The 21,655-nt window shown below is 33.2% G+C and overlaps 1 protein-coding gene across 2 annotated transcripts; it reads right to left on the reverse strand.

Moving 5' to 3' along the window:
* Nucleotides 1–4,261: 4,261 nt before the first annotated feature.
* On the reverse strand, nt 4,262–19,377 carry LOC114332937 (phosphate carrier protein, mitochondrial). Of its 2 annotated transcripts, none has more exons than XM_028282739.2 (5): nt 19,212–19,377; nt 15,362–15,582; nt 13,434–13,853; nt 13,000–13,376; nt 4,262–4,540 (listed from the first exon to the last, which is right to left on the reverse strand). In XM_028282739.2, exons 2-5 carry the CDS (start codon nt 15,558–15,560, stop codon nt 4,466–4,468), a joined length of 1,071 nt encoding a protein of 356 aa, XP_028138540.1. In that variant the 5' UTR covers nt 15,561–15,582; nt 19,212–19,377; the 3' UTR covers nt 4,262–4,465. The 2 variants fall into 2 exon arrangements, with proteins under 2 accessions (XP_028138540.1, XP_050498451.1); XM_050642494.1 differs by lacking the exon at nt 19,212–19,377 and adding an exon at nt 18,515–19,017.
* Nucleotides 19,378–21,655: the final 2,278 nt, after the last annotated feature.

Below are 21,655 nucleotides of genomic sequence, written 5' to 3' on the forward strand. Positions count from 1 at the left end.
AATCCCCTCTCCTCTACCCATGGCGCGCCATTTAAATTTATCAGATAAATGCACAAAACTGCCACTAACAGCGCTGGCGAAAGCTGTCAAATCCCCTCTACCCATCGGCTCATGGCCAATTGGCTCCGTGCGTCTCCCCTCTACGTACAGTCACGTGATACGCTGTCAGATTTTGTAAGGACGTTTTAACATTGAGTCTTATGGGGTTATTTTGTTAAACTTGAATATTTTATTTTGTAGTGATAATAACCGAATACAATTGTTAGAATTCATTAGTTATTAATTTATACTGTAATTTATAGTGCAACAAAATATTTTCTTTTTCGTTAATAAATATTTATTGACATAAACTGCGATAGTGAGGTTATGCATACAAAATCAAACTGATAATCAATATTGGAAAGTGAAGAATTTATAGTGCGTTTTTATTTTCTGTTTATATTAATACATAATATCACTAGCGTGACACGACATTTTTTTAAATGTCTCATTTAAACAGCGGCGGCTCGTGGGTCAATCTTCAGGGGGGTCATTTTGGTTTGAAAACTTCAAACTGTTGATTTTTTAAAGTATTTAAAAGATCTTTTAGCATTTATATTTTAGATAAAAAATACAGACTTAGATAAAACTCAATACTATTTACCCTAGTTTTCCGAAAATTAAATTTGTCTTTTTTTAGAGTAAATCTTTTAAAAAATATAGGAAAAATGGTATGAACAGGTTATTGACTGATATATAGATAGGAATATTTATAGTATAATAAATTGTAAATTTATTAAAACGAAACTTACTTTAAATATTTTTATATTTTAAGTCAATTCTTCTATCCTTTAGTTCTGCAAAATAGTCTATGACCTTCTCATTGAAATTTGGAATGCTCTTGACAAGCGTTTTCTCGATGCTCAGCATAGACAAGGCACTAAGTCTAGGTTGTCCCATCGTATTACGCAGGAATGTTTTTACTCTTTTTAAAGTAGAAAAACATCTCTCACTTTCCACGGTTGTCATAGGGAGTGTGCACAAAATATTTAATAACTTCACTGCTTCAGAAAATGTTTCAGACAAATTCATGTTAATAAAAAGCTGAAGTATGGCTACTGCACCAGCACTATTGCGAAAATCCTCACGACAATATAAGACTTCAAGTTCCGATTTTAGTTTGGAAATATTCACTGTGGGATAATTAGCCGTCACCATTTTTAAAATATTTTGCGGAAAGTTGGTAGTGTATGCTTCAAATTTCTCTATGTAGAATAACTGTGAAATCATGAGATGATCATTGAAACTAAACCTGTGATTTATTTCAGATATAATAATATCACAAATTTCAAGTGCAGTTCGTCGCTTTGGATCCTCTGCAGTAGTTTTTCTTTTTTTTGCTGTTGATGTGCTTGGTACTTCTGATTCCAAAATAGTATTTCTAATTATTTGGATATTGTTGTTAAAAGACAGGATACAATTTTTGACAGATATAACATCAATGTCTCGCATTTGCAATTGTTTAAACAATATATCAACATGGGGCATTATTTTATGGAAAAAATTTAACCAAAATAAAAAATGCTCATCTTCCAAATGTCTTTTTAAACCAGTTGCTTGATTTATATTGTTACCATCTTGCTCCTCATCAATAATTTCCTCTAAGCAAGATTTTAAATCATCTTTATAAGTGTATACAATTTCAACACATTTTGTATTGAAAGCCCATCGAGTAGGCGCAGCTTTAGGTAGCCTTACTTTAACCACTCTATCCAGAACCATCGTACATTTTGGAGATCGGCCGAAAAAGGACGAAAATCCGTGTAAATTTGCAAAAAATATTTTTATCGGTTTGTGTTGACTCGCCGCTTTTTGGAGGATAAGATTAAATTGATGGGCATAGCAGTGAATGAAGTGTGCATTTGGGTATATTTCTTTAATTTTTGTTTGTACTCCTCCCAGTTTACCGCTCATGACTGATGCACCATCGTAACTTTGGGCAATCAATTTTTCAGGTGCTTCATTAATTTTTAATAATTGAAGTTCTTCCAATATTACATTAGTTAAATGTTGTGCTGTAGTACCTAGGGGGTTAACAAATTTCCAAAATCTTTCATGTACAATACCAGTTAATACATATCGCAATATGATAATCATCTGCGTTTTATTGGAGCTGTCTGTGGTCTCATCTACTTGAATGGCCACAAAATTTGTCTGGCCAATCTCCTTCATGATATGAGTATGCACAATGGCTAACATTGATTCTAAAATATCGTTCTGAATTGTTTTCGATGTTCCTTTAAATACTGTACTTTTTTCAATGTGTTCTTTAAACATTAAATCCAGTTCAGAAACAAAATCGATAAGGCCCAGAAAAATTCCACGATTATTGGAGCTGTCACTTTCGTCATGACCGCGCAATGCAATTTCGAAAACTCCACAAAATTTTACACAGTCGATTAGTTTGTTTAAAATATACCTATTTTTAGATACCAATTCATTAAAGTCATGCACAGATTTACGATATACACTATCAAGTTGCTGTCTTATGTTAACACGTCCTAAACTTGCGTAACTCATTGATGAATTTATATGAGTAGTTGAAGAGGCATGTTTTGTAATTTTCACTTTTAAATGCTTAATGTCAGTTACTCCATTTTTCGCCCATACAGCGTCATTCGAAAACAGTAAACACGGATAGCAAAAAAATGCATTTCTCACACTGCAGCCACAAATCCAATCACACAAATTGTACATTGATTCTTTAAAATATCTTTGAATGTCCTTACCCCTATCCTTTGTTGTTTGTTTTAAATTCATGTTTGGTTTTGGTCGACCACTTTCTTTTTTCTCAAGCCGCCGTTCATAATTTAGTGTTCCAGCAGATTTTAAGGCAATTATTTCGTCAACAACACTCATCTTGTTTTTGTTACAATCACAAAAAAATCCAACAAAACAAAATAAATTACGCAAATACGCCGCGATCGATATAGACCTGCCGTGAAGTGCGGTCAGCAGACGGTAACTAACTAAACGTGAGGCCGTCGACTCTACTAGAGGTATACGACGGAAAGGTCACTCCCACTCTCGCCCACGAAATTGCTATCTGCCGTCTCTTTTCTATTTTACATGCATTTGTCCATAAGCCATAAGAACTGTATATAGACAATTTAAAATACGGCCCAGCCACGGGCTTGTGTATAGCGCGAGGCGCGACGTTATTATATCTATTATATTTGTTTTGCCAATGCAGACTGCTGAGAGAGAATTTTATATTTCAGAGTGAAGTTTTAGATAAAAGATATTTTTAATAAAATTGGTATTTTTATGAGATTATTTTAGGGGGGTCATTGACCAATTGACCCTAAGGAGGAGCCGCGCTTGCATTTAAACATACACAAAGCGTCCTTATAAAATTTCAAAAAACCGCCACCATGAGCAGGTCGGTCGATTTTGCTTTGACACTTTGTTAACGCTCGGAGCGAATAGGGCTTTTCATCGATTGTCATTTGTTTCGAGCCTCTGTCATGTGTCACATAATATTAATATATCTACGTCATACGTCTTTGGTTTGTATTATTGTAGATACCGATAACGTATGTCGTAGATATATTAATATTATGTGACACATGACAGAAGCTCGAAACAAATGACTGTGAATGAAAAGCCCTATTGATAGATGATTACATACAAATTTTATTGACTTATTTTAATTAAAAAAATACTTACCAAACCAAAAATACAATATAATATCAAAATAGCTTTTAAAAGAACTGAGTTTATTCAAGTAAATACGACTGATTATTAAAATTTATAAACTCTACCGAACCTAACCCAGTTTCACTGTCAAAGTGACAGAAATTGAATCTGTCAGATTATAGTTGACCAGCACAATTACTCGAATAGTATTTTATACAATCACTATCTCTACTGATGTTGAATGTTTTTCTAAGAATGACATTAGAAGTACAGAAATAGTCAAGTGTGAGTTTAAATTTTCTACTAAATTAATATAACTACGTTGAACAATTGGATCGCCGTCTCACTCTGTCAATTATAAATATGTAACTGCATAATATGTCTTGGATAACGATTTTGCTTTATAGACAACACTTAATAATTTATATCTCTCGTTTGTTATTTATAGAAAAAGGCAGCAAATCCAAAATATGTGCTTGATATGATCGTTCATGGGTATTCTTTCATTTTTCCGACTGTAGGTAATCTATTTGATTACGAATTGCTCTGTTGTAATTATGTTGTGGTGAAAATAAAAATGCAATTTATTAACGGAGTTCCAGTTGTATATTGATGATTATCTATTTACAATCTAAAATATCGGACATAACTGGTATGAACTTAAAAATATCAAAATTCGCAAAGTTGATGATAATCAATAACTATAACGAACTAATGGAAATACTGCGATTTCGTTTTTCTGGAAATAAAGTCATAAATTACATATTAGTGTTAATAAATTAATTCTCTATTTGCCCTCCAACTTCTTCTTTAATGATTCTGGCATTTCTGGTGGTGGTGGTCGTGGCATTCTCATGGCAACCTACAAAATTAAAAAAGTTTTTGAAAATCCACAATATTCTTACTTATCGAAAATTATCAATTGTTTATTTAAAGATATATTATCAAACTCAATGACCTTTCAACTAAAGATAAGTTATTAAATGTTGATATAAAATCTTGTAATTCCTTCCGCGTGATGATATATAGGCCAGTGAAGAAATAAAACTACTGAAAAAACCTTATACAGGTTTTTGAAGGCTCTAAAAGGTATATATCACAAGGTATCCCACAAGGGTCTCATTGTGGTCCCTTGCTCTTTAACTTGTTCATTAACGATATTGGTAAGGCTATCAAAAACTCACACTTTCTACTATTTGCTGATGATCTTAAGTTATTTCGTTACATACATGATATATCAGATAGAGATCTTCTGCAAGATGATGTTAATAATATATGTTTATGGTCGAAACAAAATGGTTTAAGCCTAAATCCGACTAAATGTTCTTGTATTTCATTTGGTCGTATAAATAAACAGCTAATAGATATGTTCTTAATGATGTACTCTTGGATTCAGTTACTGAGATTAAAGATTGGGGTGTATTATTGTATTGTGCATTGACATTTAGAAGCCATTATCTTAAAATTAAGGAAACAGGATTTCGCAATCTTAGTTTTATTTATCGCAACAGTCATGATCTCTCACCTACTGTATTCAAATTACTATACTGCTCTCTAGTGCGCTCAGGACTTGAATACTGCTCTGTTGTTTGGTCTCCATTTCATCAAGTTTACATTGATGGATTGGAGAGCGTTCAGCGGAAGTTTCTAAGATCCTTAGCTTATAAAGCACATACTAATATAAGAAATACTGAAAATTTCGTCATAGATTATTCTGGAATAATGTCCCAATTTAATGTTGCTACACTGAAGAACCGCAGGTTGAGAGCGAATATGTTGTTTCTATTTAAAATTCTAAACAATGCTATTAATTGTCCCTCGTTATTGGATAATGTGTACTTAAACACAATACATAGAACTCGACACACTGCACTCTTTTATATTCCTTTTCATAGGACTGAGTATGCTTATCAATTTCCATTGTCGAGAATGCTCAGCTTATGCAATGACATGCTACTTGATCCATTATGTCCAAGCATTAATGTCTTCAAAAGGCAGCTTGGGAGTGTAATGATTTAAATATGTGATATTTTCCATCTTTTGTAATTGCATATACTGTGTTATTTTACAAATTTTATTGTTTAATTGTCTTTTATTCGTTGATTTTTGATGTTTTTTGTAGATGATTTTTACTTTTACTATATTTTTTGTATTCGTTTGTAAATGGTTCTACCGTCGAAATAAATAAATAAATAAAAAATATACGAGGGGTAGCTGAATCCTTGTAGTATTTTTTAAAGAATCATAAAAAGTGAAAAAAAAATCATTTTTTGTCTATAAAACGTTTCCTGTAAATTTTAGAGAAAAATGGTTAAAATAAAAGTTGTAGATCTTAAACAGTTCTTTACTTTGCTAGTTTCTAAATCAAAATGCATAAACAATTGACTGAGATAATCTACTCGAAATGAATAACTACATCTCAGCTAGATAGACGAAATAGTTTGTAAGTTACTCGATTTGTTTATCCCGGAGAGCGAATATAAACAACTGTACTTGCCCAAACAGTGACTATACAGAGTCGGTATTTTCTTATCGATGGTATGGGCTTTTAGTAAGAGCAACAAAGAGACATGCATTTATTATACATTTAAAACGGGTTAGAAGATATTGGGCGGCCGAAGTAGGAAGAGCCACCAAAAAATTTCGCGTTGTAGGTATGGCTTTGTCAGACAGCGTTGCCGAATTTGGAAATTATCAAAAGAAAATATTAAAGTAGAAAAAATAATATAGTTAACTTTTTGTAAACAGATATAATAAACAAATTATTTAAAAATAACAAAATATTGTTTTCATCCATTTTAAAAAAAAAGGGAAAACGTTGAATTATAATTCAACGTTTATTTTTTTACTTATATTTTTCTTTTAAATAATTTGTTTAGTAGATGTACTTATTTGTTCACAAAAAATAATATAGGTACAGTAATGAGTGCGCTATTAAGAACCGGCAAAATAACGCAAAAGATGGAAAGCATAATACGTTGTGAAATAAAAAGAGATGAAACTAATAGAGATGTAAAATTATCGATAGGAACCTATAAATTTACATAACATTACATAGTTTCGCACCTTTAGACATATCTGAGGAGTATAACAAATCTAACCGTGACAGGAGAATTTTATAAAATTCTAAATGTTTTCTGTCACAGACGTCTAAAGGAGGGAAACTATGTAGGTACCTGACGTAATGTAAACTTATAGGTTCCTATCGATAATTTTACACATCTACTAGTTTCATCTCTTTTTATTTCACAACGTATTAAGTTTTCCATCTTTTGCGTTATTTTGCCGGTTATTAGCGCGCTCATCACTGTATTATTTTTTTTTCTACTTTGATGGATAATTACGCATGTCTGTCTCTCTCAGAGACTTTGTAAACACAACTTTTCCGTCATTAGATAAGACAGGACAAATGAGCTGTCGAATGAAAGTTCATTACCCAACGATCTTATTAAGGTGAGAAATTTGACCTTGCACTTCCAGTTTTAGAGTTGAAACTTGAAGTACTATTTTAACGTCGCCCAATAAATATTATAAACGACTTATTATTGGACGCGCTTTAGCAAGACGAAAACCATTATATTTTTCCGGCTTTGTGCAAGTCTGTCCGTCCGTCTGTCTATCGAATATAACTCCTACGTTATTAAAACACTCAACTCCGGTAGCAAGATAATATAGCAGGAGACCTGAAAGCTACGGGCGTGGAGAACTGGACAGAGATTGTCTAAGACAGAGAAGAGTGAAGGCATGCTGTTGAGTGGGCTAAAACCCACGAAGGGTTGTAACGTCACGTAGTACGTAATAAGTATGAGGTGTCGAATTAAGGATGGTATTAAAGCTGAGAAATTGGACTTCACACTTCCGGTTGCAGAGTTGAAACTGGAAGTAGTGTTTTAAAGGCGCCGAAATAGTACAAGCGACATCTTATTCGATGCGCTTTAGCAATACGAAGACAAGGTATCAAATTAGATCTTATAACCCAAAGATGGTATCAGTTGCAACCGGAAGTACTGTTTTAAAATCACCGAAATAGTACAATACATTTGTTTTCGTCTTGCTAAAGCGTGTTAAATAATACATTGCTTGTATTAATTCGGCGTCATTAAAACCGTACTCCCGGTTGTAACTCTATAAACGGAAGTCCGAGGTCAAATGTCTTACTTCTAATGCCATCTTTGGGTTATAAGCTCTCATTCGACACATCATTTGTCATTCTATTTTTTTGTCGGACTTGACTAATACCGGAAGCATCTTGCTACGGCGCGTCGAATAATATGTCGCTTGTTATATTTCGGCGACTTTAAAATAGTACTTGTGCGATCAAGTTTCTCACTTTAATAACATCCTTGGGTTAAGAGCTTTCACTCTTACACCTCATTTGTCCTTCTGTCTGATCTTATGACGGAAAAGTTGTGTTTACAAAGTCTCTGGGACAGAAAAACTTGCATAATTAAAGTAGAAAACATATTATATTAATTTTTGTTAACAAATAGTGTAGGTACTAACCAAATTATTTAAAAGAAAAAATTAATAAAAAAATTAACGTTGAAATATAATTCAACGTTTTCACATTTTTTAAAATTGGCGAAAACAATATTTTTTTACTTAAGTTTTTTTCTTTTAAATAATTTGTTTATTATATCTGTTTACAAAAAGTTAAATATATTATTTTTTCTATTTTAATATTTTCTTTCGATAATTTCCAACTTTGGCAACACTGTCTGACAAAGCCATTACCTATGACCCGAAATTTTTTGGTGACCCTTCCCAGTTCCGCCACGTTCGACCGTCCCACATCTTCTAACCCGTTTTAAATGTATAATAAATACATGTCTCTTTGTTGCTCTTATTAAATGCGCATACCATCGATAACAAAATACCGACTCTGTATACCAACAGTGGTATTTAGCAGATCGAAATTGATTCTTTGAGACTTCAACTTAAAGATATATAAAAAAAATTCAACATTTTATCAAAATTGTTATTAAAAAAACTTTTTGAAAGGGGGGTAAATTTTTAGCTTATAAACATTTACAATACCTTTGATATTTTTTATGTCACGCGCTTGTAAGTAAGCTTACTGAAAAGATGGTGAAAAAGCACAATCTTTAAAAAAATAACCTTCTATGACCAATAGGTAAGGACATTAGAATCATCGCAAATTTGTATTAGGACCTGTGTTAGGGTTGGGAATCAATGCTATGAAGAAGGAAAAATCAAGTGTGGAGCTCGACAAGGCTGTATATGGTCACCACTGTTGTTTAATCTTTACGCTGAAAAAATCTTAAGCCTGGGTCAGCAAAGAGAGATAGAAAATATATAATAGTGCAAAGGAAAGAGCACACTGTTAGCACCCTTTATTACTGTGCAGTTAATAAAAAATCGGTCGGACCCAGAGTAAGGACCATACGATACCAGTGTGGGCGGTAGAATTTTTATTAATTTGGTTATTCATTGGCAATTCATTAAGATTGAATGGATGGTCCAACACCGAAAGGTACCGATGGGTCTACTGATTAAGTAAGTGGTTAATTCATAAAATGATAAAAATCTTAACACAATGTAGTTAGACCACTACATAGCAAAATTTCCACAGCACTGATCCTATCAGCTCCCTAGCTCAATTGAAAGGGGGACGTTTTCGCACTTGCATGTTAAATCTCTTTGAATTGTGTCAGTTTACCCCACTTCATCAGCTCCCTCGGGACAATAAGAATAAAGGAAAGAGGCAATAAATTAGGCTTTGGTATTAGCTTATGGATTATAAATAACCAATTTTGAGAGAAATTTCGCTATTTCACATTGCTTTGAATCTATTTCAGGTTGCATTGTATCCCCTCTTCAGTTTTTATCTTTTTCTGATACATTTTTCTATTTCAAAATTGGAAAGAAATCCTTTGTAAAAGGTATAAAATTTTTTTATTAAAAATCCCTTAAAAGGGCTACATCACAACAAAACGTTTTCGATTTTTATAAAAAATCATCATCAGTGTTCGATAAACTGGATGCTAGCTGAGCCACAAAAGAAAAATATCTGGGTAAAAACCCTTTACATAAAATATAGATGCCTTAAAAGTGCATACTTCAAGAAAAAGGCCTGTGATGGTCACATGGCAAACAGGATAATGCCCTAAGGTAAGGTATACAGGTTTCCCAACACGTGGGATCCAAATTGAGCTGATCACATTTCAATGACTTAATGGCAACTCATTGAAATGTGATCAACTCAATTTGGATCCCACGTGTTGGGAAACCTGTATACCTTACCTTAGGGCATTATCCTGTTTGTCATGTGACCATCACAGGCCTTTTTCTTGAAGTATGCACTTTTAAGGCATCTATATTTTATGTAAAGGGTTTTTACCCAGATATTTTTCTTTTGTGGCTCAGCTAGCATCCAGTTTATCGAACACTGATGATGATTTTTTATAAAAATCGAAAACGTTTTGTTGTGATGTAGCCCTTTTAAGGGATTTTTAATAAAAAAATTTTATACCTTTTACAAAGGATTTCTTTCCAATTTTGTGATTGATGGTATACAGCCAACTACAGGAAAACTTTTTCTTTTCCTTGTGGATTTTTCTATTTCACTTGGCCTGGCATTCCAACCTTCCATGAGTTCTTTTTTAAATGAAGTGTTGGAAAAAACAAAAGAGGGCATAATCATTAATGGCCTGCCTATGAGCAATATCAGATACGCAGATGACACCTTGTTAGTGATAGGATCAATTGACCATCTTCAAGCGTTATTGAACCGAATGGTGGCGATCTGTGCGATATATGGACTCAAATCAATGCAAGGAGAACAAACTTTCTGGTTATTAGTAAACAGGCAAACCAATAATAATAACTATAACATAACAATTGGTAATGACTCAATTGGACACCTAGTTATCTTGTATATCTGGGTACTCATATTACTGAAAGCTGAAACCCTAGTACAGAAATAAAAAGTAGAATTGTCAAAGCAAGAACAAGTTTTATGAAATTTAAGAAAATCCTTTGCAGTCACGATCTCAATTTGGAACTTCGCATAAGAATAGTTCGATGTTATATATTCCCAGACCCTCACAGAATCACTTTGGAAGAACCTAGAAGCATTTGAGATGTGTGTCTACCGCCGTATTCTGAAGATCAGCTGGGTAGAAAGAGTCACAAACGAAAGGGTTTTGCAACATTTGAATAAAAGTTGTGAAGTAGTGAACATGGTTAAAAGGCGTAAATTGGAATACTTTGGTCATATAATGCATCACCCAGAAAAATATGACATAGTTCACCTTGTCATGCAAGGTAAAATAATGGTAAAAAGAAGTGTGGGCCGCCGTACAACTTCTTGGCTTAAAAACCTACGACAATGGTTTGGGAAAACTAGCACTGAACTATTTCGTGCGGCTGTAAATAAGACAATGATTGTTAATATGCTGGGCAACATGAGAGCCAACGACCAACAAGCGGTCTGGGCACCTTAAGAAGAAGAAGTGACCAATAGGAACAAAGATGGCAATTTTTTCTTAAAATATGGAACTTTAAATTGAAGTGCATTGAAAAAATTTGCAATATCTGGCCTTCTGTAGTACGAATTACTGCGAAAATAAGAATTTTTTTAAATTATCTCGGCTTATGTATTTTAATTTAGAAACTCGCAAATTGAAGAACTTTATAAAAGCTGTTTTAGACGCTGCGATAAATGTGAGCAATTTATTGTAACCATAAATCACTACAATGCGTCGCTGTTTACACACGACGATAAATTGAAACAACTCGATTGTTACTATAAATTGCTCGCATTTATCGCAGCCTCTAAACCCTGCCTAAGATCTGCAACTTTATTTTAACCACTTTTCTCTAAAAGCTATTAAGAAGCGTTTTCTAGACAAAAAATGATTTTCTTTTTTGATGAATGTTTAAAAAAAGTAAAGCAAAATCAACTGTACATATTCGAGGATTTGTCATTTTATATCGCTCATATATCTTTTAGAACCTTCAAAAATCTGTATAGATTTTTATGTGAAATTGATTATTTATTCCAATATTGATTGGGGTAATAGAGAAATAGAAGTAAAAGATAATATATGACAATCACATCCAATAAAAAGGGGGATGTTACATCTAATACTCCAAATTTTTATAAATAGTATTAAATAAACTATAAACTATCAAAAATTGTATGCTTTTGTGTATTTTTTGGTAAACTTTGTATGTTCTTAACCTTCGGATGACCAAGCGGGGGAAATTGTGACCCCAGTGTATGTTTTTCTTTAATAACTTCAAAAGTATTTTTAATTTTTAACTCATTATTTTTTATTTGACTTTGATATCATTCTAGATATCCTCATATTTTGAAATAAAAAAAATTCCCTATATTTTACGAATAAAAAATTTATTCTGAAGTTGATGTTTAGTAAAATACTGTCTATTATGTGTAATTCCAAGTAGTTTTACGCTAATGACGACTTTGCAAAGTAACAAGACACTTACTCAACACACATTACACATGACACTAATACTCATGTTGTGACTGGCTAAATGACAAAGTCCATGCCATAAAAAAACTTCATTTTTTTGTTAATTGTCATTTTTGACCTGGGGTCAGTCCCCCCCCCCCTTGGTCATCTGTGTAACAAAAAAAAGGTTGGTCATCGGAAGGTTAATGAAAATATGTTTAAAAAGTTCGTTAAGCCACAAGTCTTGGGTTTTTTTACTAAAACAAAACCAGTCTTCACAATGAAAGCTTCCATCCAGGCATCTTTTTTAGCAAACAAGTGTTTTCTCATCATGATGTGACACCATATTCATTAAACTTTGTGCAACAGTTTTTGGCAAAACAAGGTTATACAAATCCACACCTCTGCAGACAGTGCCGACTTAGCACAGTGTGACTGTTTTGTCAGACAAAAAAATGATTAAATCGAGGGACTTCTGAACTGACTGCTTCAGTGACTTGAGACACAGATGGGTTTCTAGCAGGATGCAATAATACAAGCATAATACTATTCCTATCGAATGATGGTATCAAATGATTCTCTCACAGTGACTTGTTTCAACCAAAAAGTTCTTGGCAAATTTCAAATAAATATAAAATTGTTACCAAAAATTTCTTTGTGAAGTTTTGTAAACATATTTTCAACTGCAGAAGAATACTTTACATTAAATAAAAATATATAGTAAGGTATCAAAACAGAAATATAATAATTATAATTAGCATTATAAAAGCTAAACTCATGGTCTACGATTCAAAATCGTTAAAAAGTTTTTTTGAAGTGAAATATTATCAAATTAAAATAAGCTAAAGATGATAAATATCTTATCAATTGTAGTACTAACCTTGAAGGCATCATAGATGAACCACTGCAAAGCAGTTAATGTACCAATCATCACAATCCTAGGAGTCAACCCCTTCCATAATCCAGCCATTCCCAATTTCTTAGCAGCCTCGAGAGCAGTTGATCCCTTTTCTTGGTTCAATTTACTGACAACAGTATCAGCAGGATGTGATACAATAGCACAGAATACACCTGCAATGTAACCAGCAGCAAATGTAACAATCAATTGTTCACCTTTAGTGCAGTCAGCACGTGGTTTAGGTACTACATATTTGTAGAGAAGTTCGACTGTACGCTCAAAGCATGCGAATTTCATCATGGTGTATGGGATTTGTCTCATCCACAAAGGAACAAGTGATTTGTAGAAACCATTAAGACCTAAAAATAAATACATAATAATTGGAGGAAATGAGTCTTAAAGAAGATCATAAGTACCTTCTTCCCTGTATATTCTAGGCCATGCTTCACGGAGGGTGTTGGCGAATCCAGGTGTGGTTTGGATTTTGACTTTAGCAGCTTCCATAGGTGATAAGGCAATATCAGCAAAGAATTCAGCAGTGGCTGAAGCTGATAAGTACAACCAAGTTCTGTAGAGGTAGGCATTTTCCTCGCCAATCATATCACCATACATTACTTTGAAAACTTCATAAAGACCGAATTTGCAAAGACCTTGAGCTGAATAACCAAAGAAGGTTGGGGCCCAACCTTTAGCTAAACCTCTTGTACCATCTTCAGCAAGGGTTACTTTAAAACCATTAAATACACTCTTGTATTTAGCAGGATCTACTTGGATACGGCATTTTACTAAATCAAGTGGTACTACAGCTGTGTGAGTGATACCACATGAGAGGATACCTGAAAAACAAATGATCTAATTAATATTTATCAGTTATAGGCTGACATAAACCTTGCGAATAATAAATATGTGTAAATGTGTATATATCTTTAAAAATGTAAGGCTGCGTTCTCACCAATAGCAACTGGTGACCGTAACACTAATACAATTAAACCACAACTTTAGTTGAGCTGTTCTTGTGCACATACTGAAATTAAATCAACTGGTTTTAAGTCTCGTGCTCGACAAGGGCCACAAAATTCAAAGTTCTTGCTGTCTCGTCCACAATGACTAAAATATTCTTGGTAACTGGTTACTGCAATGCGGTATGCAGCACTGCAAGCAACCAATGAGCAACTGCTTGAGTTGCCTTTTATTAGGTGGGAATACATGTATTTTAACATTAGCTCCGAGTCGCTTTGCTTTTGCTGTTGTGTTGCAGCCCCTTTTGGTGAAAAGTTATATACAGGACCAGCAATAACAGACCTGTATGGAATGCACTGCAGGTGGGCGCCCCTGTTTGGGGGCGCTAAAATGAGTTTTTTTTTGCTGGTGTTACAAAATATGTACTAATTAAAGAAAACTGAAGGGCACCTATGCAAGTTTTGCAGACAGACAGCTTATACCCTACAGCCGGGACTGACTATTATATTAACTTTTTATTGTTGACTTGTCATATGATAAATTTAAATATTTGATGTTTCACTTATATTTGGAGATTTTTTAGTAGTAGGAAAGTCACATGGATAATAAAATGAGCTGATTAGAAAGAGATGCAAGGACTACTGGCATCTTTTTCTGACCCACTGGAGAAACCGTTGTAGATTGCAACACCCAGTCTTGGTATTATATGTCTATGGTGCTGGAAGATTTTGAGGAAAAAGATGAAGAAAATGACTGGCGAGAAGCCAACATCAAAGTTATGGTACTAGTGTGAGCAGGACTGCTAGGAAAAATATCTGGTAAAGACCCTCCTACAGAAACAAAAACTTTGTGTTGGTGGAACAATGAACTGCAACAGAAGGTTAGGGAAAAGAAAGAAGCTTGAAAGAGGTATGACAGGAAGAGAGAGGCAGATAAGGATATATACAAGGTAACAAAGATGGAAGCTTGTAGCTACTGCTAAGGAAAGATTGTCTGTACAGCTGTCTGAAAAATTGGAGGGATACACCTGAAGGGATAAAAAGGTCATACAGCATGGCTAAAGCAATGGACAAGATATCAAAGGACATGACTCACATGCCGTATGGAAGAGTGCAGACATAAGAGTATTAACTGATGCTTTTTGCACTCGGGGTGACAAACATGACTCACGTATTTGTATTATTTATATAATTTATGTAAACATACATAAGTTGTACGGTTTTTAAGGATTTGTAATATTTATGTAACCAAACATAAGTTATAAGTGTATGTCAAAAAAAAATTAATTTAAACAAACATATCTCACTGGTCACTTGTATCTCCCATAAAAAAGACAGAGCAGAATGTGTTAAATATCAATAAAAAAAAACTTTGAGTGACTTACCTCCTAGACCACAAAGAGCAAAGTAGTGTGCTGATCCAAATTCACAACTGTCACCTTCAGCAGCAGCAGCTGCTGCAATCTGTCTTCCAGCTACCAATGATTTTACTAATGCCCTTGGTGAGTCGTCAACTGGTTGTGGTAAAGTTTGGTTTTCAGGTAAAGCCTGGCAAGAGGCCTTGTTGAAGAAGGCGGAAAACATCTTTGGTCTTGGAAATTCGGTCCTGCAACAAAAAGTTTTATTAGCATATACAAGCATGAAGAAAACTTAAAAGATAAATCGCATAATAGTGGTAATTAATGTTTTCTCTTACTTTATTTCAATTCGTTCAGAGCATTATAAAATTTGGAATATCAATACACTGCAATCATTTTAACCAGCTGACACCAGAACACTGCAAAGTTAATGGCAGCAAAGACCACTTTTTGTAAACTAATATCTGTACTGTCTATTATCGTATATTACCAACCTATACAGTAACCGTCACCCTACTAGACACACTGGTACATTGAGGTAATACAGTCCTGGATCCTTTTAGACATCTAGAATGTCAGAAAATGTATAGAAACCAATATAAACATAGATAGTTAACAGTTTATAGAACAGCTGTAGTTGAAGTTTATAGTTGTCATCGTATTAAAGTTGTAAAGTATTGTAATATTGTTGGTTTTTGAATAAAGTTTTTCTAAAGCAGAGTAACAATAGTTTTAATTAATGTAATTTTTTGTATGGAAAAACAATTATTTTGAATAGTTTCATGACAGTCACATGACATGACAGACATGAACGTCACAGGTGAGAATGAGTCGGATTAGCCCACACCTAGAAATTCCTGTATGTCTACTAGAGTGGGGCTTAATATATATATTGTGTTGAGCACATTGTAATTGAACACCAAAAGCTATATAGGAATTTGGTATTTTTGACAAAATAGAAAACCTACACAGAAAAGTTAAAGAGTTGAGAAGAAGTTCCAAAGAAGAGGCAAGTCATAGAAATTTTAGAAACCATCAAATGCCATCCAATACTGTCATCTGACAATGATTTTGATCAAATGGCCTGCACCAATCACCAACTTTCCTCATGCTTATGTGTCCTCATTTAGTAGAGGAATTTTCATTATTGTTATTTTTATATACAGTATGTCCCTGTAAGTTGTATCCATATGGAAAACTTTTTTATTATTAACTTTACGAAAAAAAGTTATTCTTCATAAAAAGCTCTGCATGGTCCAAAACCTAAGATTCAACCATCAGATATAAAATTTCATGAATGTTATACGAGGTATGTCAAAAAATTTGAATTTCACTCGAGAGTAAAGTAGCTTTATTTTTGACAATATTGAAAATTGCTATTATGAAAAGTTGTTTGGAATTAAAAACTACATTCTAATATGCATTTGCATCCTTCTAATTGAAGAAAAACAATTTTTTTGAAAAATTACATTATTTTCAGTTATTTCAATTCTGATAACTCTTTTATTATTAATTTTACGAAAAAAAGTGATTCTTAATAAAAAGTTCTGGATAGTCTAAAACCTAAAATACAACCATCTTATATCAAATTTTATCAATTTTATACGAGGTATGTCAAAAAAGATAAATTTAGATCAAAAGTAAAGTACATACCTTTATAGTTCAGAATATTTCAATTAGAAGGATATTATTACATATTGAAACATAGTTTTTAATTCTAAATAACTTTTCATAATAACAATTTTCGGTATTGCGAAAAATAAATGTATTTTACTCTTGAGCGAAATTCATATTTTTTGACATACCTCGTATAAAATTGATAAAATTTGACATATGATGGTTGTATTTTAGGGTTTAGACCATGCAGAACTTTTCATTAAGAATAACTTTTTTTCGTTAAATTAATAATAAGAGTTATCTGAATTGAAATAACTGAAAATAATGTTAGTTATCCATAATTTTTCAAAAAAATAATTTTTCAATTAGAAGGAAGTAATTGCATACTAGAAAATATTTTTTAATTTCAAACAACTTTTCATAATAGCAAATTTCAATATTGTGAGAAATAAAGCTACTTTACTCTTGAGTGAAATTCAAACTTTTTGACATACCTATAATATTCAAAAAATTTGATATTTGATAGGTAAATCTTAGGTTTTGGACCATGCAGAGCTTTTTATGAAGAATAACTTTTTTTCGTAAAACTAATAATAAAAAAGTTTTCCATATGGATACAACTTACAGGGACATACTGTATATAACATATATTTTTTTATCTTCTCAGTATTCGTGGTTGGCATTTAACTGCTATAGAGATATTTATAAACTTACGTTGATAATACAAAGGTCTTATGACCAAGTGCCAGAGACTAACGAGTCTCGCCTGAGATAAGAAGAAGAAACTTACGTTGAGTGCATTTCGAGGCATATTATGTCCAGTAGTGAACCTTTGCCACAACACAAGTGACAAAGCCTGCTGTTAGTGTAATACGAGGTCTATTTGCCTCATAATGCAAAGAAGGTGTTAAACTATCTTCATTGCCATTAATACTTTCGTTAGATAACTCTCCTGGTTAGAATCGATATGCTCATTCAATAAAACAGCATCTATATCACTCACATTACTAACAACGTCATACCACTTCATAACAGTTTCTTCAAAATCTTTAAGAACTAGCCATAGCTCACAATAATGACTTAGTAACACGAACAGATAGGTGTCATCTTACAACCTATAATCACTTTATTTTATCCTACATTTCAGGCACAAGTTCTCATACCGATTCGAAATTCAATGGAAGGGTAACTGACCAGTTGATATAGGATTAGGAAGAGTTGCTAACTAGCCGGTTACTGAGAATCAAAGATACTAAAAAATATACATCATCGAAGGTTGTATCAGAGACAAGACCTTTACAGTTAAGCGTTAAACCACTGCATGATTTGTTTTGTGAGATCTGTGGATTGGGAATTAATGTTAATACGGCCATGTGACAAACCAGTAAAGTTGTCTCCCAAGATCACAGCACTGTCACACAACGTCTGTGTCTCGCGGGGCTTAACATGTTAAGGATTAAGAAACATATATAGGTACATAACAAGCAATTGAGATTATACTGATATGAAATTGCAAACAAAAAGGCATTAAAATATATAAAGCAGCAAAGTATGCTATGTTACCTTTAGTTGATGTTATTTATATTATACAAGGTATAACATAAATGTTCCATAACACTTTATCCAAGGTCTAATATAGATAATGTTTTACATTAATATATTTATACTTAAAAATATGTGCACTATTGCAGGTATACTCAGAAAATAGTTCCAGTCCCAGTTGCCACAGGGGCTCAAGCTGGTTAAAAGGAAACACTGTATTTCTTAGCCACTTTTATGGTTTTGCTTGTAGTCTTAAGTCTTTGTAATTTAGACCTATAAATATTGATGGATTATTACTTTATTGGATCTATAAATATCTAAGTCACATAACTTATTTCTATTGTAGATAATGTCATTCTAACAAAAAATTCAATGTTGTAAATTTCAATCAATTTTTGACGTATTACATAACCTAAATATCTGCAAATTTATAAAACTGCTTTACTAGTTTACTACTGTTATAAATCATTAAACAAACAAGCAATACAACATTCAAATTGATTTTTATTTGAGGAAACCCACAAAATATGTGTACGTTTCCAATAAATGCAATACAACTTTGGTTACATAAGCACAAAGTTATAATTAGTAAAGTAGTTCAAAGATCAAATTTGTTTTCCTACCCGATTAATCGCTACAGTAGGAAAAACAAAATCCATCAAATAGAACAATATCCATTCAACCTACTTTATTTAAACTTAAAAAAATATCAACTTACCTTCGATAGTTATGGCCGACTCACAGCAAAAGGTGGCTGCCTGCTTGTAAAATGGATTTTTAGCACACGCGACTGCGCATACTTTTGTTCTAGAGGGTAGCACGTGGTCTTTGATCATTGTCATTGTTCAAGGGCGTGTCAAACTCGAACGAAAATAATTTTTCAAGGATTTTCATCATGAAAAGTGCATTTTAATCTTTCATAAAAAAAATTTTCTCTTAAAAATTACAGTAAAATTAAATTTCGCGCCAGCTTCTACTCTTTGATTTCGTAACTTATTCTGTCATCAGCTACAAAGTGCTGCTGTTGCTCTCTTATTAGGTACCTACCTCTGGTGTCTTAAATATTTTTTGAATTTTCATTTACAATACTTACTTCATACTCACTTTTACTTTTTCGAATCTGGATCCGACTACAGTTGTTCTGCCCAGAATCAGCTACGTTTACACCCTTTGTACTTGCGAGCCATAAATCATCGAGGGTGCACTGTGATGGGTAAAGTCTGCATACTCTCAAGGTGCTCCACATTCTGTATTTCCCCACATTCACAAGGTGCGTCGTTGTCTGTGTTTACACCCCATAATGAGGTTCTACAGGGGCAACGCCGGTGTACCACTCATTAAAATGCCCAGTTGGTGATAAACACCAGTCTGATTTTTGCATAAGGGTTTAATGAAATGGTAACAAATCAATTGGAAGTTCTGTCCGACAAAACATGTGGAACGTTTTCGTTCCAAATCTGACGTTCCAAATTTTTAAACTGTTCCACAATTAAAACTTCCCCTGCTCCAGTGTTCCCATACATCAAAGTTTGTACGACTACACACCGTTAAGCTATTAACAAATTTTCAGCTTGCTATTAATCAACTTTTTTTGGTAAGCGGGATTCAGATCTATAAGCAAAAAAGGTCTCTTGTGATTTTTCTCTAAAATTTATTTTTGTCGAGTTATACGCGATTTAATATTTGAAAAACGCGAAAATCACCATTTTCAAGGCTTAATAACTCAACTGACCAAATCAAAGTTTAAAGTCCACCCTACAAAATCCTGAAGAAATTTTTGTCATTATTTTATTACTAAGCTGTTATTTTTAATTATTAACAATGAGCGCTAACTGCATATAGGCGGCCGTCAATGGTGAGTGCGAAAGAGATGCACCATTTCGGCCGTCTAATGGTGCATCTCACTTGCACTCACATTGACGGCCGCCTCACTTAGCGCTCTTGGTTAACAATTAAAAATAACAGCTCAGTAATAAAATAATGACAAAATTTCTTCAGAATCCTGTAGGGGGGGCTTCCAACTTTGATTCAGTCACTTTTGACTTTTATAATAATAATTTTTAACCGAGTTATTAAGCCTTGAAAATGGCCATTTTCGCGTGTTTCAAATTTTAAATCGAGTATAGAGAGATTTTGCACCTCTTATTTTGCAATTCCGTTATGGTTATCGTTATACTACGTCTGCGCAGTAGCGAATATATGATCCGTTATCGTTATTAAACATAAGGGATTCCGTAATTTACGGAGGTTTAAAGTAGTGCTTATCGTTATCGTTATAGTAATGGTTAAATTGCTTTGTTGCCAGAATGTAAAAAAATCAGTAAAATTACATTTACATAGATTCTAATTTTGATGACCTATAAATTAAAATATCAAAAACTGTTCAAGTATATGCTTAAATAAAATTACAATAACGTTGTAAAGTGAGGTTATGTTTAAATAACGATAACGATGACACGAAAAACCTACTTGACAGGCTGCAAAAACTCTGCTTTTTAACGTTGCCGTAATCGTTATGCTTAATAAAGTTAACCATAGCGGAGCCAAAATTAGCGGTTATTTTAAGAGGTGCAAAATCTCTCTTATAACTCAACAAGTCAGTTTTAGAGAAAAATTACGCGAGACCTTTTTGGCTCATAATGACCCAAAAAATAAAAATTATACGAAGTGAAAAAATTGATTTTTTGAATTTGTTTAAAAAATTTTTTAAACAATTTTCCGACCGCGGCATTTCCCGGCACTCTGTATATTTGTTATAAGGAACTCTTTTTAAGTAAGTTTGTGCAACAAAATCGAATCGGAATAGGTTACCTAACGGGTGCGACGATACAGCCTGGACTATAAGCTAACAACAAGAATTCAAATACTATACTATTGTGTTATATAGTATCATGACTCTATCTACCCAGGAAACCCTCATACTTCTTCTATCAGGGGCGTCATTTGATAGGGGGCAGGGGGGGCATTTGCCCCCCCCCTGACCCTGAAAATTACTGAAATTTACAAAAAATAGATCAATTTTGTATTATGTTTGCATATAAATGTATTGTATATATAATGCTTGCCCCCCCCTATTAAAATTTCAAATGACGCTCCTGTCTTCTATAGGTCCACATTTCATAAATTCCATAAATTTTAATAAGAAATAAAAATGCGTTAAAA

This window comes from Diabrotica virgifera, chromosome 2, assembly GCF_917563875.1.
Source record: "Diabrotica virgifera virgifera chromosome 2, PGI_DIABVI_V3a".
In the NCBI taxonomy this organism is placed as follows: domain Eukaryota; kingdom Metazoa; phylum Arthropoda; class Insecta; order Coleoptera; family Chrysomelidae; genus Diabrotica; species Diabrotica virgifera.

Excerpts from the sequence above, each read along its gene's own strand:
- LOC114332937 (XM_028282739.2), bottom strand. The coding sequence starts at position 15,560 with ATGTTTTCCGCCTTCTTCAACAAGGCCTCTTGCCAGGCTTTACCTGAA. Across the intron at positions 13,854-15,361 it reads TGCTCTTTGTGGTCTAGGAG|GTATCCTCTCATGTGGTATC; the intron begins GTAAGTCACTCA and ends TTTGTTTTTCAG. Across the intron at positions 13,377-13,433 it reads TAGAATATACAGGGAAGAAG|GTCTTAATGGTTTCTACAAA; the intron begins GTACTTATGATC and ends ATTTATTTTTAG.